This window comes from Ovis canadensis, chromosome 11, assembly GCF_042477335.2.
Source record: "Ovis canadensis isolate MfBH-ARS-UI-01 breed Bighorn chromosome 11, ARS-UI_OviCan_v2, whole genome shotgun sequence".
In the NCBI taxonomy this organism is placed as follows: domain Eukaryota; kingdom Metazoa; phylum Chordata; class Mammalia; order Artiodactyla; family Bovidae; genus Ovis; species Ovis canadensis.
In genome coordinates, this window is record NC_091255.1 from 54,858,144 (window position 1) to 54,885,244 (window position 27,101).

The 27,101-nt window shown below is 38.8% G+C and overlaps 1 protein-coding gene across 1 annotated transcript in view; it reads left to right on the forward strand.

The window, feature by feature from the left end:
- Nucleotides 1-27,101, forward strand: part of EFCAB3 (EF-hand calcium binding domain 3) — a 493,997-nt gene that overhangs the window by 77,723 nt on the left and 389,173 nt on the right. Inside the window, exons 13-16 of the mRNA XM_069541641.1 lie at nt 5,616-5,687; nt 9,119-9,262; nt 10,511-10,582; nt 19,383-19,505. Of these exons, the coding sequence (XP_069397742.1) occupies nt 5,616-5,687; nt 9,119-9,262; nt 10,511-10,582; nt 19,383-19,505 (411 nt within the window). The remainder of the gene's footprint in view (nt 1-5,615; nt 5,688-9,118; nt 9,263-10,510; nt 10,583-19,382; nt 19,506-27,101) is intronic.

Here is a 27,101-nt window from a genome sequence, read left to right on the forward strand (position 1 = left end):
GCAACTTTCCTAAAGAGAAAGGTTGAGAGTGAGGTATAGGAGGGTATATGGTTATAGATAAAATAATAATGACCATGAATTGATAATATTTGCATCTAGGGAGTGTACATGGTGCTCATTGCCATTTACTTTCTATTTTGAATATATTTACAATTTTTCATAATAAAAAGTAAAAAGAAATGGAAACAAATCTACTATAAAGTTATATAAGACCTATGTGGAAGAGTCAGACACGACTGAGCGACTTCACTTAGAAATTAACAGAAACCTTAATTTTTGCCAATTAGGTGGATATAAAAAGTTTCCTCACTGTGACCTAAATTTTGCATTTGCTTGATTCCTACTGCTGATGCTAAGTCGCTTCAGTCGTGTCTGACTGTGCGACCCCATAGACGGCAGCCCATCAGGCTCCCCTGTCCCTGGGATTCTTCAGGCAAGAACACTGGAGTGGGTTGCCATTTCCTTCTCCAATGCATGAAAGTGAAGTCCTATTCATTATTATATACTTGTGAAGCAAAAATATAGTATGCAAAATGTAGATTATTTTACCATCTAAATCTGAATATATACAAGATACTGAAAACTATATGTGGACTTCATCTGTCATACTATTTCTTCTTTTAACTTTAATCCTTTTATACAAAGTGATTTGGTTCTTATTTTAGTGTACCTGGGGTCTTCCCTGGTGGCTCAGAGGTTAAAGCACCTGCCTTCAATGTGGGAGACCTGGGTTTGATCCCTGGGTTGGGAAGATCCCCTGGAGAAGGAAATGGCAACCCACTCCAGTATTCTTGCCTGGAGAATCCCATGGACGGAGGAGCTTGGTGGGCTACAGTCCACGGGTCGCAAAGAGTCAGACACGACTGAGAGACTTCACTTTCACTTAGCGTACCTGGGTGCTCACTTGCTTCAGTTGTATCTGACTCTTTTGACCCTGTGGACTGTAGCCTGAGAGGCTTCTCTCTCCATGGGATTCTCTAGGCAAGAGTACTGGAGCAGATTGCTGTGCGCTTCTCCAAGGGATCTTCTCAGCCCAGGGATTGAACCTGCATCTCTTATGTCTCCTGTATTGGCAGGCATTCTTTACCAGTAGTGCCATCTAGGAAGTCTCATTTTATTGCTGTGGTTTGCAAAGTTTTGAAATTCTTTATTTTTGGTTTTTGTTTATATTTGGTGCTGTTAAATCAGTAGAATTCTTTTGTTCTAAGTGAAATCTTGTAGAGTACCCCAATGTATAAAACATAAAAGTTGAGTTCTTATGACCAAAGTAGGTAACATGACCAAGTGAACTGATAAAGCATCTCAACACATCCTTAGAAATATGAGAAAGAACTCAAGAATTATTGTCCTGAAATAATCATTTGACCAGGTTATGTTAAAAAGAAAAAAAAAACCCAACAGATTTAGGTTCCCTCTAAGTGAACTACTTCCTGGTTGTTGATGGTATTCCATATTGACTCCTCAGTATTTTAAAGTATATTTAAAATGAAAAATTAATTTTATGATGATAGAAAAATGCATTGAAAAGTAAAAAAGATGTATATCATTTGGCAAATTCAGAAATGCTTCCCAAATATCAACTTATATAGCTTTTGGGTCCCTCCCTGTTTCTGATGAAAGACCTAAATGAAGAGAGTTGAGATTGAGCCAAAATATGTCAGGATGATGTGGAAAATAGTTAAGGGGAATGTGAGAGGCTGAACCCATAGACTAGGAATTATATGGAGGAAATCATTATAGTTGTAGCCAGGCATAAAGATTTCAGATACTCTCTTCTCTTCTGGTTTCTCTAGCTTTACTTGTTTTAGGTTTTTAAACTTAAACTAAGATGTATTTGTTCTATTTCTCCTGACTCTGACCTCTGATGGAATTGAAATTAGCTAAGTAATTTTTTTCTTTTGGGCTTGACAACCTGATTCAGAACATGTCTTTGTGATATTGCTATTTTCATTCATACTTGTTCAAGTTAGGTCTGAATATTTATTTCAGGCTCTAACTTTGAAACCTGGTACTTGTTATGATTAACCTTGTGTTGGTGGTTTAGCAAAGAATGAGTGCCAAATTCCAAAATCTCTGTCTACCCACATGTCTTTTCATAGAACATATTTAAATGTACCCAAGGAATCTTTTCTAAAACCTGTGGTTGCTTTTCTGTTTCAGCATATGTAAGAACTTAAGGACCAAATGGAATTATAGGTCATAGAGATTTGTGTCCGTTGGTAAACAGGCCCAACCCTAGATGCAGATTTTGTTAAAGCACCTGCTAGTGTTATTGGCACCTGGTAACCTCAGATGCTCCTTGTTTGTTTGCTTTTTTCCTTTCTTTCTTTCAGAATTCTAAATAGCTGAATTTAGTTGTATTTGAATTTATGTGCTGGATTCAGAGGAATCTCCACTTAGGTGACTGAGCTGCAATGCCTACTTACTTTAAGCTGGTCTTTGAAAGTGCAAAGTGAAGTAGCTCAGTCGTGTCCGACTCTTTGCAACCCTGTGGACTGTAGCCTACCAGGCTCCTTGCTCCATGGAATTCTCCAGGTGAGAATACTGGAGTGAGTTGCCATTTCCTTCCCCAGGGGATCTTCCCAACTCAGGGGTCGAACCCGGGTCTCCCGCATTGCAGGCAGGCGCTTTAACCTCTGAGCCACCAGGGAAGCCCCTTAAAGCTGGTCTTTAAGCTGCTATAAATTGAAGACACTTAATTGAGAAGGTCTTTTTGTAACCAGTCTTAGAAAATTTTATCTTGACTTGCTGGTTGATATGAGGCTGGTAGGAGATTATCCAGAGTAACAGAATATAAAAAAAAAATCATGGGAAATGGGATACACAAACTCTTTGTATCCTTTTCTACTCTTTCTCCCCACATCAGGAGATACCTGACATATTTAAGGCAGAGCTCTTATAGTTAGGGAGATGTAGGGCCTTACTAAGGGGCTTCCCCAGTGGCTCAGAGATAAAGAATCTGCCTACAATGTGTGAGCCACAGGAGACGTGGGTTTGATCCCTGGGTCAGGAAGAACCTGGGGAGAAGGGCGTAGCAACCCACTCCAGTATTCTTGCCTGGAGAATCCCATGGATGGGCTACAGTTCAGAGGGACACAAAGAGTTGGACACAACTGAAGCAACTTAGTATGGCTCAACAGGGCAAAAGGAAAGTGAAGTTGCTCAGTCGTGTGCAACTCTTTGCGACCCCATGGACTGTAGCCTACCATGCTCCTCTGTTCATGGGATTTTCCAGGCAAGAGTACTGGAGTGGGTTGCCGTTTCCTTCTCCAGGGGATCTTCCCAACCCAGGAATCAAACCCGGGTCTCCCGCATTGTAGGCAGATGCTTTACCATCTGCACCACCAGGAAGTCAACAGGACAGGACCCTACTAAAAGACAGAAGCTGGAAAAATGCAATAAAGATACATGCTCTTACTAGAGTATGGTTCCTAAAAATCCAGGTGTTAATTTGAAAGCCAAGGAAAGATAAAAGATAAGACGCTGTTGGTTGTAGTTATATGTGTATATATATTTCCAATTTTATTGCATAATAAGTGACAAATATAATTGTATGTAAAATGTATAATATTATGATTGAAAGATATAGTGGAACAATAGATAATTAACACATTTACACCCATTACCTCATATAGTTAATTTTGTGTGTGTGTGAATGATGAGAATGCTTGACATCTAATCTCAGCAACTTTCAAGTAGAAATTGTCATATTGCCATATTTTCAACTATAATCACCATGCTGTACATTTGATTCTCTGAATTAATTATTCTTTTTCTTTTATTGAACCTATTTTTCTTATAACTGAAAGTTTGTGCCCTTTGACCTATGCTTCTCCATTTCTCCTTCCCCCAGCCCCTATCTACTTTATGTTTCTATGAAATTGTTGTTTTTGTTTTTTAGATTCCACATATAAGTGATACCCTACAGTACTTGTCTTTCTCTCTTTGGCTTATTTCACATAATGAAATGCATAATGCCCAGCAGTTCAGTTCAGTTCAGTCGCTCAGTCATGTCCAGCTCTTTACGACCCCATGAATTGCAGCACGCCAGGCCTCCCTGTCCATCACCAGCTCCTGGAGTTCACTCAGACTCATGTCTATTGAGTCAGTGATACCATCCAGCCATCTCATCCTCGGTCATCCCCTTCTCCTCCTGCCCCGCATCCCTCCCAGCATCAGAGTCTTTTCCAATGAGTCAACTCTTCGCATCAGGTGGCCAAAGTACTGGAGTTTCAGCTTTAGCATCATTCCTTCCAAAGAAATCCCAGGGCTGATCTCCTTCAGAATGGATTGGTTGGATCTCCTTGTAGTTCAGAGGACTCTCAAGAGTCTTCTTCTCCAACACCACAGTTTAAAAGCATCAGTTATTTGGCACTCAGCCTTCTTCACAGTCCAACTCTCACATCCATACATGACCACAGGAAAAAGCATGCCCAGCAGGCTTATCTATATTGTCGCAAATGGCAGAATTTCCTTTTTCATGGCTAAATAATAGTCCATCATGTATATATAATTAAAAGAAAGGGAAATGATTGGATCATGTGGTAGTTCTATATTTAATTTTTTGAGGAACCACTATACTTTAATGACTGTACCCGTTTACATTCCAATCAACAGTGTATAAGGGTTCCTTTTCCTCTATATCCTCACTAGTATCTGTTATTTATTTTTGGTAATAGCCATCCTAACAGATGTGAGATGATATCTCATTGTGGTTTTGATTTGTATTTCCTTGATGATTACTGATATTAAACACCTTTTCATATACCTTTTGGCCTTTGTAGCTATATATTTAAGCTCTCAGTTCAGTTCAGTTCAGTCGCTCAGTCGTGTCTGACTCTTTGCGACCCCATGAATCGCAGCACGCCAGGCCTCCCTGTCCATCACCAACTCCCGGAGTTAACTCAGACTCACATCCATCGAGTCAGTGATGCCATCCATCCATCTCATCTTCGGTTGTCCCCTTCTCCTCCTGCCCCCAATCCCTCCCAGCATCAGAGTCTTTTCCAATGAGTCAACTCTTCGCATGAGGTGGTCAAAGTACTGGAGTTTCAGCTTAAGCTCTAGACAAGGTTTTATCTGCTGGCAATATACTTTCTGCTTATACTGTATTCTAGTCTATGATCATAAACTATAGTAATTCTAAATCCTTGAATTAATTTTCCCTGTTCCAGATTCAGAAAACAAGCGTTTGTCACTTTGACTTTGTAATCTAGTACTTATGTATTTTTGTGTAAGAAATAGGTGTAAACATCAATCAGAAATGCTAGCTATACAACCATCTGACTTTGGAAAAAGTTTTACATCTGCTACAGTATTTTTATCTTCAAACATTTGAAAGGCTAAAATTAAATTGAGATTTGTCTCTTAGTTTTATTTCTAGTGATATGGATTGCATAGTTTCTCTTGACTATTGGAAATGAAAATCTCAGCCTGATTTCTGCAGCCATAAGGTTTATTCATTCCATAAAATTAATCTTTTGGTCACTCAACAATATACAAAGGAAATATAATTCTTATGAGTGCATCAAATAATTTACATTTTCAAAGATTTCTTTATTGGATCCAGCTTTTGTTTCAGTGAGGCTGATTTATTTAAAATGTTTTTCTTACAGAAGGTGACAAAGTACAAATTGAAGAATTTGCAAAAGTAGTAAAGGAAATACATGATACCTCCAAGTTAGAAGGTAAGTATAGGATTACTTTTGACTGTTAAATTTATTTTTATTGAAGGGATGCCTTTGGTTTTGCTTTTTACCTTTTCTGCTTGTGCTAATTTCTGGTTAACATATTGACATTGATCTATTTATAGGTAGGCAGATCTTGGTTTTGGTTAAAAATTGACATGTTTCTTAATGAAAGAAAAAAGGTTTTTTGTAGAAAGGGGCCTGCTTAAACCTATTTTTAACTCTTTATGTTTTTAGGATTTTATATGTAGAGTCAGATACTGGCCTTAAAATTTTTCCAGATATGAAAATTCTATATATCATTTTAAACCTCAGACTTAGGACTCCATCCTGTATATAGGCTTCTGTATTATATAATTTCTCATAAATCTTTTACTTCTTTAATAGATACTTATCATGTTCCTTTCTTTAGTTTTTGTTAAATATCAGAGAGACCATATGCAGTTCAGTGGCACAGTTTTTCTATTATTTGACTTCCATTTTGGTTTAAAAGTTAAAGATGTAGGACTGAAACCAATGAATATAGTACTTGTGGGGTTTGTGCACTTTCTTGTTTGAAAAATATGTTTAAAACAGTATTACTGGTGACTTATTTGAATAACCATTCAAATGACTATTTGATCAGTGAGCACTCTTGAAAAGAATGACAACTCAGACAAATGTTAGGGAAACCAATGCAGAGGCATTTCTGTGTGCAAAGAAGTACACAATATACTTTACAGATTTTCAATACATAGGCTTTCTTGGCATATGAAAGTTAAAAAGTTAAAAGTTTCTCTTTTAGGTTAAGAAATATATTTAATATTTTCTGGTTTACATATAAGTATTTTACCTGGGTCATAACATAATTAGCATCAACATAGTGTAGTAGTTAATTAGATTAGCTAAGCAATAGGAAATAGTGCATAGTAGTAGAAAAGAGCATGGGCTGTGGAGTATGATAAGAGATGTGGGTGTGGTTCTTTGACTTATTAGCTGCCTACTCACTCTAGGCCATTCTGATTTCTTCATCTTTAAAACAAGGATGCTAAAAACATCGTATTTCTCATACAGTTGCCAGGATCAACTGCAAAAATACATATAAAGCATAGTTATTAGGTATATATTATCTGCTTAGCAAATGATAGTTAACTTTGAAATCAGAGAGCAGGTCTCAAATGGTAAGGAAAAAAATGTTGAAATTAAGCCATTGAGAAAGGAGAACAGATAGATTCAGGTTAGGTACCTGAATCTTGGGGATGGTCTCAGGGACTAGGGAGAAGGCATTGGAATCAGCCAGTCAGTGCAATATAAGACCAGTAACTACAGGGAAGAGTAAACAACGGCTATCCAAGAAGGTAAGAGTTAGCATAGCAGGCCCTCCATTATAACTGATCAGGCTGGTTCACTGTGTCTCGACTGTCCACTGGAGAACGTGGAGGGGCCTGGAGAGGAGGCACAATGTGCAAAGTTCTGTACTTCCCTTCAACAAAGACACATATAGTCTTAAAGGATTATGGTCAGTGTCTGATCTTACAGTTTAGGATATTAGGGATGAGGCAGGCAATGCTAGGTAATGATGAGGATTAAGAATAGCCATTGGTGTGGATGACTTTGGAAAGAAAGTGAAGGCTTGTTGGCAGTTAAGAAGTCAAGGTGCTCTGAGGTTAGGATCATCCTTATTATCATTAGATGATAATAGGATATAGAGTTGAGGGAAGATTATGATCAATGTGCCAAAATCCTTAGAGACTATGAAGGAGTGATCAGAAAGCAATAGAAAATGGTGTCAGAAGGGTGGCATAGTTGAATATCAGGCTTGAACCTTAAAGGAGAACGATACATTTTGATTGAAGTTGGACTAAACTAGGCTCAAAAGAGCAGCAGAAAACCAGGAGAATGGTGCTCTGTTTCCTGGTCCTATGGTATATGGAACATGGGAGGATGAATAGACTGTACTCAAGATGATTATGCAAGGAAACAGTATTTTAAAGGAAACCAAATTTTGGTTAAGACAAAGAAGAGCTGATACAGGTTTTTAGGTGCTGGCAAAACTCAAATTGCCATCTGCAGTTGTCTCCTAATAATGTTAGGGGAACAGGAAGTGAGGCAGAATCTAAGACACTAAGAAGCTGTGATTACCATTTGTAGCTAGTTCTTGTTGGTTTTAATAATTATAATAAAAACGACAATTATTTTATTGCTAGTAATAATGACACTTAATAAACGCTTAGTATATGGTTGGATGGCATCACCAACTTGATGGACATGAGTTTGAGCAAGGTCTGGGAGTTGGTGATGGACAGGGAAGCCTGGCATGCTGTAGTCCAGGGGGTCACAGAGAGTCAGACATGACTGAGCGACTGAACTGACTGAACTGATATGTCTAATGTTGTTTTAAATGTTTTTCAGTATATTTTCATATTTAATCTCCACATCAACCTTGTGAGGTAGATACTATTATAATTTCATTTTACATGTAAGACAACTGAGATTTGTAAAGGGTACTTCCCTGGTGGCTCAGACGGTAAAGCATCTGTCTACGATGCTGGAGACCCGGGTTCGATCCCTGGGTTGGGAAGATCCCTTGGAGAAGGAAATGGCAATCCACTCCAGTACTCTTCCCTAGAAAATCCCATGGACAGAGGAGCCTGGTGGGCTACTGTCCATGGGGTCGCAAAGAGTCGGACATGACTGAGTGGCTTCATGTAATGTAATGTAATGTAAGTAGTAAAAATTTGCTCAAGGTCCTAGAGTTCCAGGTCACAAATTCCAGGGTCAGGATTAACACTGCCTCCTTTGAAAAGGCTGGATGTGAAGCAAAATTCTAGATGCTAGAATACAATTGAGTCTTGGTAGAATTGAAGAGAAAAGATGAATGAGCCCTTGTGATACTGTGTTTGATATTTTATAGTTTTCATGATTCTAAAATTTATTTCACCTCAATAAATAAAGTTAATTTTGCTTTCTACTATTAGAACTCCATATGTCTGACTCTTTGCGACCCCATGGACTGTAGCCCACCAGGCTCCTCTTTCCAGGCAAGAATACTGGAGTGGGTAGCCATTCCCTTCTCCAGGGTATCTTCCTGGCCCAGGGATTGAACCCAGGTCACATTCATTGCAGGCAGATTCTTTACCACTGAGCCACCAGGGAAGCCCAGTAAAATAACTCTTCTGTGTAACTGTAGTGAAAAATTCAGCTATGTGAATCATTTTGGTTATGCCAATTTTATATTAGCACCAGAGAAATGTGATCAAGAACTCTTTGTATATTATACTGGTGGACATAGCATTTCCTGAGGTCTGGATTCTTCACTGAGATTTCTTATTCCTCAATTCAGGATATGATAATAAACCATGGGTTGCCACTGACAAAAGCCTTTAGTGATGGCTACTGCTTTTAAACCCAGAAGCTAGATCAGTTACTAAATAACTTCTTCCCATTTCTAGAATCACAGGAGACTATCTTAGCTGTTGATTTGCCTGATAATGACATGATACCTGGGAAGAACTTGGAAGGTTTTCTAGGAGATATTGGAATTAAGTTACCTAAAGAAGAGGTAGAGAAAATTCTTCAGTCAGATTTTGTTTCTGGTAAGCATTTAAATACTTCTGTCAGGTAGTCCATCCTAAAGGAGATCAGTCCTGGGTGTTCATTGGAAGGACTGATGCTGAAGCTAAAACTCCAAAACTCCACCTCATGCGAAGAGTTGACTCATTGGAAAAGTCCCTGATGCTGGGAGGGATTGGGGGCAAGAGGAGAAGGGGACGACAGAGGATAAGATGGCTGGATGGCATCACCGACTCGATGGACATGAGTTTGGGTAAACTCTGGGAGTTGGTGATGGACAGGGAGGCCTGGCGTGCTGCAGTCCATGGGGTCGCAAAGAGTCGGACTGAACTGAACTGAACTGATCAGGTTGTTTGTTTGTCTCATTTTGTTTTTGGTAGGACTAGTCTTTATAAGTGTTCTTTATAAAGAGAGTACAAGGTCTTTGTTCAAGTAAATTCAGTTCCTTTGTTGAGCAAATAGCTGTAGGCATTTGCTTGTTATTTTAAACATTGTCTTTGAAAAGGAATCTTTCCTTATTTGCAGTTATGAGAATAAGCAGGTTGAAATTTTGTGGAGAGTGGTCCTGTTGTAATCCTCTCTCCTCAGATCTATCTTAATTTAGTGACTGAAGAGTAGTTAGAATTCAGAACTTGTGAGTAGAAATCCTAGCTTTGTTGCTTTGGGCAGAGTGAAGTCACTGGACTTTAAAAGTTTCTTGGTATTTTTAGTTTTTTTTTGCACAGAGCTCATGTATCTACAATCTTATCACAAAGCATTTTGGATGAAAATGAATCCAAAGTATCTGGTAAATAAAACTTTCAAGAATAAATTAAAGCTTTAAAATTTTCAATATAAAAGTGGTATGCTGATTTTGATACTGTATACACTTAAATTAATTAATTAATTCTTGGCTGAACTGGGTCTTGGTTGCTGTGCCTAGGCTTTTTCTAGTTGCATCGAGCAGGGACTACTTTCTAGTTGCAGTGTACAAGCTTCTCATTGCAGTCGCTTCTCTTGTTGTAGAGCATGGGCTAAAGGCTCTCGGGCTTCAGTAGTTGTGGTGTGGGGGCTCAGTTGCTGCAGCTGGTGGGCTCTAGAGCACAGGCTCAGTAGTTGTGGGGCATGGGCTTAGTTGTCCCACATCTTGTGGAATCTTCCCAGATCAGGGATCCCCTGCATTGGCAAGTGGATTCTTAACCACTGGACAACCAGAGAAATCTGATGCTGTATTTTTAATATTATTTTGTCCACAAATTCTTTCTTGTGACCTCTCTTTCTTTTCCTTCCAGAAGACAGCATGGTGAATGTTAAAGACTATATGAAGACTCTGAGTGACACCCAGAAATTTTCCAGTTTTATTGGTAAGATCTTTACGGTAAACTGTTAAAAAGCAACTCAGGACTCATTTAGAAGTCGTCAAGTCAAACACTATATTGGATGCTTAATCTTCTCTGTGGTATCTGTGACAAATGTTTGTTTCATCTATATTTGAGCACTTCCAATTATGATAAATTTTACTGTTTTCTTTTTCATTTAAGAATTATGCATTTGTGATGGAAAAGACTGGGAAAAAATAAGGTCTTGATCTTTTTCATAGTCAAAATAAGGAAATTGTATTATATACTAAAGGCAATATTTTAAATGTTATAAAAATTTTAATGACCAGAAATGTAAGAAATACAAAGTGTAGCCTCTATAATGTCACTGTCTGGAAAATTCCTGTTAATATTTGGTAAATATCCTTTTAGGCTTTTTCCTTTAGAACAATGAATATTTGTGTATTCAAAATTATTATTTTAAAATTAGATCACTTAGCGCCAGTATTCTTGGGCTTCTCTGGTGGCTCAGATGGTAAAGAATCTGCCTGCAATGTAGGAGACCTGGGATCAATCTCATGCCCATAATATTCCATGTGCGTGTGTGCCAAGTCGCTTCAGTTGTGTCCCAACTCTTTGTGACCCCGTGAACTGTAGCCCACCAGGCTCCCCTGTCCATGGGGATTCTCCAGGTGAGAATACTGGAGTGGGTTGCCATGCCCTCTCCAGGGGATCTTCCCCACCCAGGGATTGAACCCAGCTCTCTTGCATTGGTAGGTGGGCTCTTCACTACTTGCATCCCATGGGAGGCCCATAATATTCCATAATTGGCTTTAAAAACTTAACAGTGTGTCTTAGATATTGTTCCATGTTTTATTATATTCAAATGGCAACCCACTCCAGTACTCTTGCCTTGAAAATCCCATGGACGGAGGAGCTTGGTGCAGGCTACTATCCATGTGATCACAAAGAGTCGGGCACGACTGAACAACTTCACTATAAGCTACCTCATTCTTTTTTTCTTCTGGTTTTATAGAGATATAATTGATATACAGCTCTATATAAGTTTAAGGTGAATTGCATAGTGATTTAATTTATATACATCAAGTAATTATCACTGTAAGTTTAGTGAACATCTATCTCTCATATAGACACAAAATTAAAGAAATAGAAATAATATATATTTTTTGTGATGAGAACTCTTAGCCTTTACTCTCAACAACTTTCATATATAACATAACAGATTAATTATATTTATCATGATGCATATCCCATCCCTAGTGCTTATTAATCTTGTACCTGGAAGTTTGTACCTTTTAACCACCCTGTGTCCTCTCTCTGGTAACCACAAATCTGATATCTTTTTCTATGAGTTTGCTTTTAAGTATAATTGACCTGCAACACAATGTTAATTCCTATTACATGACATGGTGATTTGATATTTCTAAACATTTCAAACTGATCAGCACAATGATTCTAATTACCCTGTGTCACCACACAAAGACACTACATAGTTATTGACTATGTTCTACTCACTGTACATTTCATACCCATGACTCATTTCTTTGGTAACTGTAAGATTGTACCTCTTAATTCCCCTCACCTATTTTCTTCTCTTCCCAAAACTTTCCCCTCAGGCAAATACTTATTTGTTCCCTGTATCTAAAAATCTGTTTACATTTTTGTTATTTTTGTTTATTTCTCTTTTTTTTTCTCGATTTTGCATATAATTAAAATCGTATAGTTTTGTATTTCTCTGTATGACTTAGTTCATTTGGCATAATACCATCTAGGTCCATCCATATTGCAGCAGATTACAAGGGTTTATTCTTTTTTATGGCTGAGAAATATTGCATTGTACATGTACTCCACATCTGCTTTGTCTATTCATATATTGATGGGCACTTAGGTTGCTTCCATGTCTTGGATATTATAAATAATGCTCCAGTAAACAAAGGGATGACTATGTCTTTTCTAATTCATGTTTTTGTTTTCTTTGGATATATGCCCAGGAGTGGAATTGCTGAGTCATAATGGTAGCACCGTTTTCAGTTTTTTGAGAAACCTCCATACAGTTTTCCATAGTGGTTGTACCAAATTACATACCGACAGTACAGATTTCCCTTTTCTCCACAAGCCAAAACTTGCTATTTGTTGTCTTTTTAAAAAATAATATTTGGGTTTTGTTTTTATTATTTATTTATTGTTTGGCTGTGCTGGGTCTTCATTGCTGAGAGGGCTTTTGTCTAGTTGCAGCAAGCAGGGGCTACTCTTTGTTGTAGTGCGTTGGCTTCTCATTGTGGTGGCTTCTCTTGTTGCAGAGCACAGGCTCTAGGGCATACAGGCTTCAGCAGTTTCCACACATGGGCTCAGTAGTTGTGGTTCCTGCGCTTTGGAGCACAGGCTCAATAGTTGTAGTGTATGGCTTAGTTGCTCCATAGCATATGGGATCTTCCTGGACTGGGGATTGAGCCTGTGTCTCCTGCATTGGATGGATTCTTTACCACTGTGCCACCAGGGAAGCCCCTATTTGTTGTCTTTTTGATAACAGCCATTTTGGCAGATGTGAGGTGATACCTCACTGGGGGTTTGATTTGCATTTCCCTGATGATTAGTGATGTTGAGCATCTTTTCATGTACCTGTTGGTCACCTGTATGTCTTCTGTGGAAAAATATGTATTGATATCCTCTGCTTGTTCTTTAATGTGTTTGCTTATTTTTTTTGGCATTGAGTCATACCAGTTCTTTGTATATTTTGGATACCCTTATTGGATACATTAATATTATTTGCAGATATCACCTGACATTCAGTAGGTAGCTTTTTCATTTTGTGGATAGCTTCCTTCACTGTGCAAAAAGATTTTAGTTTAGTTTGAGTTAGTCTCATTTGCTTATTTTTGCTTTCGTTTCTGTTGCCTAAGGAGACATGTCTGAAAAAATATTACAAAGACTTATGTCAAAGAACATCCTGCCTATGTGTTTTTTAGAAGTTTCGTGGGTTTGAGTCTTACATTTAAGTATTTAATTCATTTTGAATTTATTTTTTTGCATCATGTGAGAGGGGAGTCCAGTTTGATTTCTTGCATGTAGCTTCCCAGTTTTCACAACACCATTTAGTGAAGATGGTGTCTTTTCCCTATTGTGTATTCTTCTACCTTTGTCATAGATTAATTGCCCACATAATTGTGGGTTCATTTTTGGGCTCTCTATTATGTTGCATTGAATTATGTGTCTATTTTGTACCAGAGGCGCGAGCCGGGACGGAGACCCCCCCCCCGCCCCCCCCCGTGAGGTGAGGAAGCCGGGAGGCGGTGGGGGGGGGGGGGTCGGGAAGGGCGCTCGCTGGGCCGGGAGACCCGACCGCCCCGTCCCGCCCGCGGCGAGGATGCCCGACCGCGCGACGCGCCCTCGGGTCCGCGAGGGTCGCGGCGCGCCGCCGCCACCGCGCGGGAGGCACGAGGGGGAGGGGCGGGGTGGTGCGGCGGGAGGAGGAGGGCGGCGGGCCACCCTCCTTTCTCCCTCCTCCACCCCGCCCGGCCCGGGCCACCACCCCGGGGACGGCCGACGCGCGCCCTCGGCGTCCGTCCGTCCACCCACCCCAGAGCGGGGCGGGGGAGGCCGGGCGGCGAGGACACGGCGACCGGCCCGCGGGGGGGGGGGGGCGGGGGGCGAGACCGGGGACCCGTCCCGCGCTCGGGCGAGCGCATCGGGGCGGGGGTGCCCCCTCGTCCAGCACGCGACGACGGCGGGGTGTCTATTTTCTACTATGTGTCTAATAGTACCATACTATTTTGATTACTATTACTTTGTTGTATAGTTTAAAATCAGAAATTATGATGTCTCCAGTTTTATTCTCCTTTCTCAGGATTGTTTTGGCTATTTGAAGGGTCTTTTGCATTTCCACACAAATTTTAGAATTATTTATTTTAGTTCTGTGAAAAATACCATTAGTATTTTGATAAGAATTGCACTGAATCTCTTTTTCTGGTTTTGTTATCAGGGCAATGGTGGCTGTATAGAATGAGTTTGGTAGAGTTCCTTCCTCTGCAATATTTTGAAATAGTGATAGGTATTAACTCTCAGTAGAATTCACCTGTGAAGCCATCTAATTTTGGACTTTGTTGGGAGTTTTTAAAATTATAGATTCAGTTTTTTACTGGTAATAGGTATGTTCATATTTTCCATTTCTTCCTCACTCAGTCTTGAGAGATTATAGATTTCTAGAAATGTACACAGTTCTTCTAGGTTGCCCATTTATTGGCATATAATTGTCCATACAGTAAAATCATGATCCTTTATATTGCTGCGGCTTCAGTTGTAACTTCTCCTTTTTCATTTCTGATTTTATTGCTTTGGGCCTTCTCCCCCATTTTTTTTCCTTAATGAGTTTAGAAATGGAAAGATTGGTATTTATTGGCATTTATTTCAGAATATAAGACCATTTTGAAAATAGAATAATATGGGTTGCTTTACATATTAATATACTATTGAATGTGTGTAATGACGTGTTATAAGTAGTCTAATGCATCACAGTATAGATATCCACAGAGACCCCTATTTATAGAAACTTGACACATGATAAAGATGACATCAAGATGGTGAGGGACAGAGCAGCCTCGTGTGCTGTAGTATGTGGGATTGCAAAGAGTCAGACATGACTGGGCGACTGAACAACAAGAACATGGGAAAATTGGCTCACTGTATGAAAGAAAATGAAGTTGGATTACTACTTCATACCATATACAAAATAATCTTCAAATGAATTAATCTAAAAGGTAATACATTAAAGCTGATGGAGAAAATATTCTGCCTGTGGCTGTGAATAATTTATTATAAATAATATTCCCAACAGTATAGCCATTGAGTAAAAAAGATGTGATTATATCATGATTAAGCGTTTGTGATAATAAAATGAAGGACTCTAAAACATTACCAGATATGTAATAGGTTGGAAGAAGATAATTACAACTTTTAGGACTAACAAAAGATTAATATCTTGAATATGTAAAAAATTCTGCAACTCAGTATTAGAAAGAAAAATATTCATTGGAAAATAAGGATATAAGAAGTCAATACACAGAAGAAACCCAGGTGGCTAAATATGTATATGAAGAGAGATGAGAATACTCAAGAATTGCTATTGAGTAGGTAAAATAGTGTATAGAGAGTCATTCTGCGTAGCAAGCTGGCAGTACGTGTCAAATTAAGTATGGATATTTCTTAGGACTTGATAATTCTGTCTTAGGTAAAAAGCCCAGAAAAGTCTTTTGTAGAGAGATGTACAAGAATGCTCATTGTAACATTGTTTATGGGAGGAAAAATGAAAGTAACTTAGTGTCCATCACTAGGGGATTGGTTAAGTAAAATATAGTCTATACAAACAGCAAATTATAAACAATAAATTAGATTTATATTCATACCATAAAAAGATAAAGAGAGATAAGAAATACAATAAATCTGTAGCATAAAATACTTCATATAGGTTAGACTTATTATAATGCCTGTAGGACAACACCATATATATATACACATACACTTTCAGCTGAACACATAAATCTTCAGAGAAAGATGAGAGATTGAAAGAGATTGAGATTAAAGTAACAATATTAACAAACTTTATTTAAGAAACAGACATAGTACTTTATATACTAAACACATTCTCTTCAAATGCCTATGGAATAATCATGAAAATAGAAGATATTTAAGATTCATGGGGTTGCAAAGAGTCAGACACGACTGAGCAACTGAACTGAAATGAAGCCACAAAGAAAAATTTCAATGAATTCTAAATATCAGAAGTCATTCAGACCACATAGACTCACCATTCAGTTCAGTTCAGTTGCTCAGTCATGTCTATTATCGACTCCATGAACCGCAGCACGCCAGGCCTCCGTGTCTATCATCAGCTCCTGGATTCTACCCAAACCCATGTCCATCGAGTTGATGATGCCATCCAACCATCTCATCCGCTGTTGTCCCCTTCTCCTCCTGCCCTCAACCTTTCCCAGCATCAGGGTCTTTTCCAGTGAGTCAGCTCTTCCCATCAGGTGGCCAAAGTATTGAAGTTTCAGCTTCAACATTAGTCGTTCCAATGAACACCCAGGACTGATCTTTAGATGGACTGGTTGGATCTCCTTGCAGTCCAAGGGACTCTCAGGAGTCTTCTCCAGTACCACAGTTCAAAAGCATCAATTCTTCGGCGCTCAGCTTTCTTTATAGTCGAACTCTCACATCCATACATGACCACTGGAAAAACCATAGCCTTGACTAGACGGACCTTTGTTGGCAAAGTAATGTCTGCTTTTTAATATGTTGTCTAGGTTGGTCATAACTTTCCTTCCAAGGAGTAAGCATCTTTTAATTTCATGGCTGCAATCACCATCTGCAGTGATTTTGGAGCCCAGAAAATAAAGTCAGCCATTGTTTCTACTGTTTCCCCATCTATTTGCCGTGAAGTGATGGGACCAGATGCCATGATCTTCGTTTTCTGAATGTTGAGCTTTAAGCCGACTTTTTCACTCTCCTCTTTCACTTTCATCAAAAGGCTCTTTAGTTCTTCTTCACTTTCTGCCATAAGGGTGGTGTCATCTGCATATCTGAGGTTATTGATATTTCTCCCGGCAATGTTGATTGCAGCTTGTGCTTCTTCCAGCCCAGCATTTCTCATGAGGTACTCTGCATATAAGTTAAATAAGCAAGGTGACAATATACAGCCTTGAGGTACTCCTTTTCCTATGTGGAACCAGTCTGTTGTTCCACGTCCAGTTCTAACTGTTACTTCTTGATCTGCATACAGGTTTCTCAAGAGGCAGGTCAGGTGGTCTGGTATTCCCATCTCTTTCAGAATTTTCCAGTTTATTGTGATCCACACAGTCAAAGGCTTTGGCATAGTCAATAAAGCAGAAATAGATGTTTTTCTGGAACTCTCTTGCTTTTTTGATGATCCAGCAGATGTTGGCAATTTGATCTCTGATTCCTCTGCCTTTTCTAAAACCAGCTTGAACATCTGGAAGCTCACGGTTCACGTATTGCTGAAGCCTGGCTTGGAGAATTTTGAGTATTACTTTACTAGCGTGTGAGATGAATGCAATTGTGCAGTAGTTTGAGCATTCTTTGGCATTGCCTTTCTTTGGGATTGGAATGAAAACTGACCTTTTCCAGTCCTGTGGCCACTGCTGAGTTTTCCAAATTTGCTGACATACTGAGTGCAGCACTTTCACAGCATCATCTTTCAGGATTTGAGAGAGCTCCACTGGAATTCCATTACCTCTACTACCTTTGTTCATAGTGATGCTTCCCAAGGTCCACTTGACTTCACATTCCAGGATGTCTGGCTCTAGGTAAGTGATCACGCCATCGTGATTATCTGGGTCATGAAGATCTTTTTTGTACAGTTCTTCTGTGTATTCTTGCCACCTCTTCTTAATATCTTCTGCTTCTGTTAGGTCCATACCATATCTGTCCTTTATCGAGCCCATCTTTGCATGAAATGTTCCCTTGGTATCTCTAATTTTCTTGAAGAGATCTCTAGTCTTCCCCATTCTATTGTTTTCTTCTATTTCTTTGCATTGATCGCTGAGGAAGGCTTTCTTATCTCCTTGCTATTCTTTGGAATTCTGCATTCAAATGGGTGTATCTTTCCTTTTCCTGTTTGCTTTACGCTTCCCTTCTCTTCACAGCTATTTTAAGGCCTCCTTAAACAGCCATTTTGCTTTTTGGCATTTCTTTTTCTTGGGGATGGTCTTGATTCCTATCTCCTGTACAGTGTCATGAACCTCTATCCATAGTTCATCAGCCACTGTGTCTATCACCATTAGGTAGTAACAAACATTATTTATGAAAGAATATGGAAAATTTTTGCTTTAAAGACTGAAAACAAATGTTCTAAGTAATTCTTTGGTTAAAAAATAAATGCATGTGTGCTCAGTCACATCCAACTCTTTTCAACCCCATGGGCGTAAACTGCCAGACTCCTGTGTCCATGGGATTATCCCAGCAAGAAACTGGAGTGGGCTGCCATTTTCTCCTCCAGAGGATCTTCCTGACCCAGGGATCAAACTCATGTTCTGCATTGGCAGGTAGGTTCTTTACCACTGAGCCACCTGGGAAGCTCAAAGGTGGCTTTGGGCTAAATAAATTTAAGTAGAAATTTAAAAAATTTTAGAAATGAATGACAGTGAAAGCAAAATATATCAAAATACAAAATGTGATAAAAACAGTCTTGCAGGAAATTTTATAGCATTAAATGCTTTTAATAAAAAACAAGACAATTAAAAATAATTTATCTTAAATATTCAACCCATGCAGCTAACCAGCAGCGTAAACAAAACAGCAAAACAATCACCCTTTCCCTAGTATAGTAGTCAGACACTAATGAAACTGAAAATATAAGTTAGCAATATAGAACACACTCATACGCAGATTATTCACATAACCAAAACCATAAAGTGAATAATACTTTAATAAAATATCAATTTATTAGCATCTTACCAGCTTTACTGTTATTCTTTCCAGACACTGGATAAGGAGAAAAAGGGGTTCCCCCCTCTATTGTAGCATTACTTTCCTTGGGTTCACTTTGCTGTTTTGTTGTTTTTATTGTTTAGCTTCTTGGGTTGAACTAAAAAGGTGAAGTGCTGCCGTGTTTCTTGTTTTCTAATATAAATATTTAGACCTATAAATTTTGTGGAGCTTTCGATTTGGAGGATATTGCAGACAGAAAAACCTCAAGACGGATTTCTAGAAAGTGAATACATTTTACCCAAATCAAGTTGTTATGTGCTTATTTGAATAGACTAACCAATTAAATATCTTCACATTTTGTCATCTTTCTCTTTCTCTCTAGGAACAGAAGATCCTTGTAACATTGTTAATAGTGTCTCTGATGGGAAAGTTGCAGTTAAAGACTTTTTATCTACCTCAGAGAAACCTTTGAGTAAAGAACAACTTAGAAACTCTGCAACAGATGGTGAGTACTTTCAGTTACCTCTCAGGTTTCTTCTTTAGAGTATACCTGTTCACACTGACTAAATTTTTTAAAAAGGAATGAGAATACTGTAAGTTTAGGGAGGTTATTATGAAACTATATTGATATATTGGACACTGTGAATTGTTGGAACTTTTTTGAAAAGTATATGGATATTCTTCTTTATTTGGAGAAGACTAACAGAAACAAGTAATCTTGTCCATGTTTTAAAAGCAGATGCTCATTTATTGGGGTGAATGGTCACAATAATACATATGATAGAGCCCTACTCTTCTTCTTCCCCAACCTTGAATTCTAGAGACAGGATATTTCTTATAGAAAGAGCTTCACAACCAAGTGTGAATTTGGTATGGGTTTTTCATAAATACCATTTACCAGTCTAAGGAAATTGCCTTATATTCCTTTTTTGCCAAAAAGATTGAATTTGTATTTGTTTATTTGCTTTATCATGAATTTTCCAAACAATTCTTATGTATCTCTTAAGGTAGGTCATCTGTGTTTTCTCTTTTAATCTGTTAGTGTGGTGAGTTACAAGAGTTGAATTTTATAATATTAAATGAAACCTGGATTTTTAGATTAAACCCATCTTGGTCATGATATATTTTTCTAATAAAATAGAAATAGAAAATTTTATTTTTGTAAACTTTGTTTACAATTTATTAATCTTTATTTATGAGTGAGACTAATGATAGCTTTGTTTTCTTGTACTGGCATTGTCAGGCTTCAATGTCAAATTATCCCTGTAACTTGAAAAGTATTCTTTCTTTTTCTAAATCCTAAAATAGCTTATATAACATTGGAATTGCATATTCCTTTCACTTCTAGTGGTATTCACAAAAGAAGCCATCTGAGCCTTATAGTTCTTTTTGGGGAGGTTTTTGATTACTAATTAATCTTTCATGTTATATGATTATTTGTTTTTCTTTTATTCTTGAAGTCAATTTTGGTAAATTATTCCCTAGGAGTTTGTCTTTTTATATAAAAATTTATTTCCATAATGCTATAAAGTTTTTAACAATAAATTCTTAGTATTTTTATAGTTATTTATAACATCTATGGTAATACTTCCATTTCATTCTTCATTTTGGTTATTTTTATGTTTTCCTTTTTAAAATCATTTATGCTAGTGGTTTCCCAAAAGAATTGAAAAAACATTTTTCCTCTTCCTTTGTCATTTTTGTTCAGTAAAGCATCTCTGTAGGGAGTTGTTGTTCAGTTGAGAAGTCGTGTCAGACTCTTTGCAACCCTGTGAACTACAGCACACACAGATGGTAAAGAATCTTCCTGTAATGCAGAAGACATGGGTTCCACTTCCTAACTCATTTCCCGGAACCAAGATTACCCTGATACCCAAACCACATAAGATAGTTCAGTTCAGTTGCTCAGTCGTGTCTGACTCTTTGTGACCCCATGGACTGCAGCACACCAGCCATCCTTCTCCATCACCACCTCCCAGAACTTGCTCAAACTGATGTCCATTGAGTCGGTTATGCCATCCAACAATCTCATCCTCTGTCGTCCCCTTCTCCTCTTGCCGTCAATCTTTCCCAGCATCAGAGTCTTTTCCAATGAGTTAGTCCTTCGCATCAGCAGGTGAAAGTATTGGAGCTTCAGTTTCAGTATCAGTCCTTCCAGTGAATATTCAGGACTGATTTCCTTTAGGATGGACTGGTTGGATCTCCTTGCAGTCCAAGGGACTCTCAAGAGTCTTCTCCAACACCACAGTTCAAAAGCATCAATTCTTTGGCACTCAGCTTTCTTTATGGTGCAACCCTCACATCCATGCATGACTACTGGAAAAACTGTAGCTTTGACTAGACAGATCATTGTTAGCAAAGTAATGTCACTGCTTTTTAATATGCTGTCTAGGTTTGTCATAGCTTTTCTTCCAAGGAACAAGCGTCTTTTAATTTCATGGCAGAAGTCACCATCTGCAGTTATTTTGTAGCCCTCAAAATAAAGTCTGACCCTGTTTCCATTATTTCCCCATCTATTTGCCATAGAATGATAAGACCAGATGCCATGATCTTAGTATTTTGACTGTTGAGTTTTAAGCCAGCTTTTTCACTCTCCTCTTTCACTCTCATCAAGAGCTCTTCAGGTCCTTGTCACTTTCTGCTGTAAGGATGGTGTCATCTGCATATCTGAGGTTATTGATATTTCTCCTGGCAGCTTGCTTCCAGCTTGTGATTCATCCGGCCCAGCATTTCACATGATGTACTTTGCATATAAGTTAAATAAACAGGGTGACAATATATAGCCTTGATGTACTCCTTTCCCAATTTGGAACCAGTCCATTGTTTCTTGTTCAGTTCTAACTGTTGCTTCTTGACCTGCATACAGATTTCTTAGGAGGCAGGTCATGTGGTCTGGTATTCCCATCTCTTTAAGAATTTTCCACAGTTTTTTGTGTACCACAGAGTCAGAGGCTTTGGCATAGTCAGTAAAGCAGAAGTAGATGTTTTTCTGGTACTCTCTTGCTTTTCTTATGATCCAACAGATGTTGGCAATTTGATCTCTGGTTCCTTTGCCTTTTCTAAATCCAGCTTGAACATCTGGAGGTTCAAGCTAAGTTGAAGCCTGGCTTGGAGAATTTTGAGCATTACTTTGTCTAGTGTGTGAGATGAGTGCAATTGTGCAGTACTTCAAACATTCTTTGGCGTTGCCTTTCTTTGGGATTGGAATGAAAACTGACCTTTTCCAGTCCTGTGGCCACTGCTGAGTTTTCCAAATTTGCTGGCATATTGAGTACAACACTTTCACAGCATCATCTTTTAGGATTTGAAATAGCTCAGCTGGAATTCCATCACCTCCACTAGCTTTGTTCCTAATGATGCTTCCTAAGGCCCACTTGACTTTGCGCTATGCCTGGCTCTAGGTGAGTGATCATATCTTCGTGGTTATCTGGGTCATGAAGATCTTTTTTGTATTGTTCTTCTATATATTCTTGCCACCTTTTCTTAATATCTTCTGCTTCTGTTAGGTCCATACTGTTTCTGTCCTTTTTTGTGCCCATCTTTGCATGAAATGTTCCCTCCTTATCTCTAATTTTCTTAAAAAGATCTCTAATCTTTCCCATTCTATTGTTTTCCTCTATTTCTTTGCATTGATCACTGAGGAAGGCTTTCGTATCTCTCCATGCTATTCTTTGGAACTCTGTGTTCAGATGGGTATATATTTCCTTTTCTCCTTTGCCTTTAGCGTCTCTTCTTTTCTCAGTTATTTGTAAGGACTCCTTAGCCAACCATTTTGCCTTTTTGCACTGAAGAAGGGAATGGCAAACCACTTCAGTATTCTTGCCTTGAGAACACCATGAACCATATGAAAAGGCAAAAAACCAGACAAAGATACCACAAAAAAGAAAATTATAGTCCAATATCTGTGAGAAATATAAATGCAAAAATCCTTAACCCAATATTAACAAAATGAATGCAACAATATATTAAAAGGATTGTTCACCATGACCAGGTGAAATTTATTCCAGGGATTCAAGGATGGTTAAATGTCTGCGAGTCAATCAACATGATACACTACCTCGTGTGCTGTGCTGTGCTAAGTCACTTCACTCATGTCCGACTCTGTGATCCCATGGACTGTAGCCCACCAGGCTCCTCTGTCCATGGGATTCTCCGGGCAAGAATACTGGAGTGGGTGCCATGCTCTCTTCCAGATAATGTTCCCAACCCAGGGATCAAACCAGCATCTCATGTCTCCTGCATTGGGAGGGTTTTTTTTTTTTTTTTTTTTTTTACCTCTAGCACCACCTGGGAAAACCTGATACACCACCTTAATGAAGGATAAAAATATGTGGGCATCTCAATTGATACAGAAAAAGCATTTGTAGAGTCAGTGATCATTTATGATAAAATCTCTTAGTAAAGTGGGCACAGAAAGAATGTACCTCAACATAATGTTCCCTTCAGTTCAGTTCAGTTCAGTTCAGCCACTCAGTCGTGTCTGACTCTTTGCTACCCCATGAATTGCAGCACGCCAGGCTTCCTGTCCATCACCAACTCCCGGAATTTACTCAGACTCAAGTCTATCGAGTCAGTGATGCCATCCAGCCATCTCATCCTCTGTCATCCCCTTCTCCTCCTGCCCCGCATCCCTCCCAGCATCAGAGTCTTTTCCAATGAGTCAACTTTCGCATGAGGTGGCCAAAGTACTGGAGTTTCAGCTTCAACATCATTCCTTCCAAAGAAATCCCAGGGTTGATCTCCTTCAGGATGGACTGGTTGAATCTCCTTGCAGTCCAAGGATCTCTCAAGAGTCTTCGCCAGCACCACAGTTCAAAAGCATCAATTCTTTGACGCTCAGCTTTCTTCACAGTCCAACTCTCACATCCATACATGACCACTGGAAAAACCATAGCCTTGACTAGATGGACCTTTGTAGGCAAAATAATGTCTCTGCTTTTGAATATGCTATCTAGGTTGGTCATAACTTTTCTTCCAAGGAGTAAGCATGTTTTAATTTCATGGCTGCAGTCACCATCTGCAGTGATTTTGGAGACCCCCAAAATAAAGTCTGACACTGTTTCCACTGTTTCCCCATCTATTTGCCGTGAAGTGATGGGACCAGATGCCATGATCTTCGTTTTCTGAATGTTGAGCTTTAAGCCGACTTTTTCACTCTTCTCTTTCACTTTCATCAAGAGGCTTTTTCGTTCCTCTTCACTTTCTGCCATAAGGGTGGTGTCATCTGCATATCTGAGGTTATTGATATTTCTCCCGGCAATCTTGATTCCAGCTTGTGATTCTTCCAGCCCAGCATTTCTCATGATGTATTCTGCATATAAGTTAAATAAGCAGGGTGACAATATATAGCCTTGACATACTCCTTTTCCTATTTGGAACCAGTCTGTTGTTCCATGTCCAGTTCTAATTGTTGCTTCCTGACCTGCATATAGGTTTCTCAAGAGGCAGGTCAGGTGGTCTGGTATTCCCATCTCTTTCAGAATTTTCCACAGTTTATTGTGATACACACAGTCAAAGGCTTTGGTATAGTCAATAAAGCAGAAATAGATGTTTTTCTGGAACTCTCTTGCTTTTTTGATGATCCAGCAGATGTTGGCAATTTGATCTCTGGTCCCTCTAACTTTTCTAAAACCAGCTTGAACATCTAGAAGTTCATGGTTCACGTATTGCTGAAGCCTGGCTTGGAGAATTTTGAGCATTACTTTATTAGCGTGTGAGATGAGTGCAATTGTGTGGTAGTTTGAGCATTCTTTGGCATTGCCTTCCTTTGGGATTGGAATGAAAACTGACCTTTTCCAGTCCTGTGGCCACTGCTGAGTTTTCCAAATTTGCTGGCATATTGAGTGCAGCACTTTCACAGCATCATCTTTCAGTATTTGAGAGAGCTCCACTGGAATTCCATCACCTCCACTAGCTTTGTTTTAGTGATGCTTCCCAAGGTCCACTTGACTTCACATTCCAGGATGTCTGGCTCTAGTTGAGTGATCACACCACTGTGATTATCTGGGTCGTGAAGATCTTTTTTGTATAGATCTTCTGTGTATTCTTGCCACCTGTTCTTAATACCTTCTGCCTCTGTTAGGTCCATACCATTTCTGTCCTTTATCGAGTCCATCTTTGCATGAAATGTTCCCTTGGTATCTCTAATTTTCTTGAAGAGATCTCTAGTCTTTCCCATTCTGTTCTTTTCCTCTATTTCTTTGCATTGATAATGAAGGCAAATATGAGAAACCCACAGCTTTTATCATACTCAATGGTAAAAAATTAAAAACTATTCCTTTAAAATCAGCAATAAGATAATGATGCCACTCTTATTCCACACAGTATTGAAAATCTTAGCTACAGCAATTCAGTTCAATTCAGTTCAGTTGCTCAGTTGTGTCTGACTTTTGCGGCCCCATGAACTGCAGCATGCCAGGCCTCCCTATCCATCACCAACTCCCGGAGTTTACTCAAACTCATGTCCATTGAGTCACTGATGCCATCCAACCATCTCATCCTCTGTCATCCCCTTCTCTTCCTGCCCTCAGTCTTTCCCAGCATCAGAGTCTTTTCAAATGAATCAGTTCTTCACATCAGGTGGCCAAAGTATTAGAGTTTCAGCTTCAACATCAGTCCTTCCAATGAATATTCAGGACTGATCTCCTTTAGGATGGACTGGTTGGATCTCTGCAGTCCAAGGGACTCTCAAGAGTCTTCTCCAACACCACAGTTCAAAAGCATCAATTCTTTGGTGCTCAGTTTTCTTTGTAGTCCAACTCTCACATCCTTACACGACTACTGGAAAAGCCATAGCTTTTACCAGATGGACCTTTGTTGGCAAAGTAATGTCTCTGCTTTTTAATATGCTGTCTAGGTTGGTCATAACTTTTCTTGCAAGGAACAAGCATCTTTTAATTTCATGGCTGCAGTCACCATCTGCAGTGATTTTGGAGCCCAAGAAAATAAAGTCTCTCACTGTTTCGATTGTTTCTCCATCTATTTCCCATGAAGTGATGGGACCAGATGCCATGATCTTAGTTTTCTGAATGTTGAGTTTTAACCCAACTTTTTCACTCTCCTTTTTAACTTTCATCAAGAGGCTCTTTAGTTCTTCTTTGCTTTCTGCCATAAGAGTGGTATCATTTGCATTTTGATATTTCTTCCGGCAATGCTGATTCCAGCTTGTGCTTCATCCAGCCCAGCTTTTCTAATGATGTACTCTGCATATAAGTTAAATAATCAGGATGATGATATACAGGCTTGACATACTCCTTTCCCTATTTGGAACCAGTCTGTTTTTCCATGTCCTGTTCTAACTGTTGCTTCTTGACCTGCATACAGATTTCTCAGGAGGCAGGTCAGGTGGTCTGGTATTCCCATCTCTTTAAGAATTTTCCAGTGATATTGGCCCGTAGTTTTTTTTTTTTTGTGTGTGTGTGTGTGTGTGTGGCATCTTTGTCAGATTTTAGTATTAGGGTGATGGTGGCCTCATAGAATGAGTTTGGAAGTTTACCTTCCTCTGCAATTTTTTGGAAGAGTTTGAGTAGGATAGGTAGTAGCTCTTCTCTAAATTTTTGGTAGAATTCAGCTGTGAAAACCAATACAGTGTAAAACAAAATAGAGTAAAATTAAAAAAAAAAGAATTTTCCACAGTTTGTTGTGACCCACAAAGGGTTTTTCATAGTCAAGAAAGCTATCACAATTAGGCAAGAAATAAATAAAAGGCATTTATATTGGAAAGAAAGAAGTAAAACAGTCACTATTTGAGGATGATATGATTTTATATGTAGAAAACCCTAAATACTCTGCTATTAGAAAACTATTAGAAATAATAAACAAATTGGCAGGGTACAAAACCAATATGAAAAAAAGTCTAAAATTTTGAAACTCAGGAGTCCAACTCTGCACAGTGGTCTAGTAACATTGGACACAAACAGAGAAGAACAAAGGAGTAAAAATGTACATTGGAGAATGGATAGTTTCCTCTTCAATAAATGCTGTTGGAAAAACTGGACACCCACACACACACACAAATAAAACTAGACAACTGTCTCACACAACAGACAAACATGATTTTAAGTCCTGAAGCTATAAAAACTCCTAGAAGAAAACATAGGCT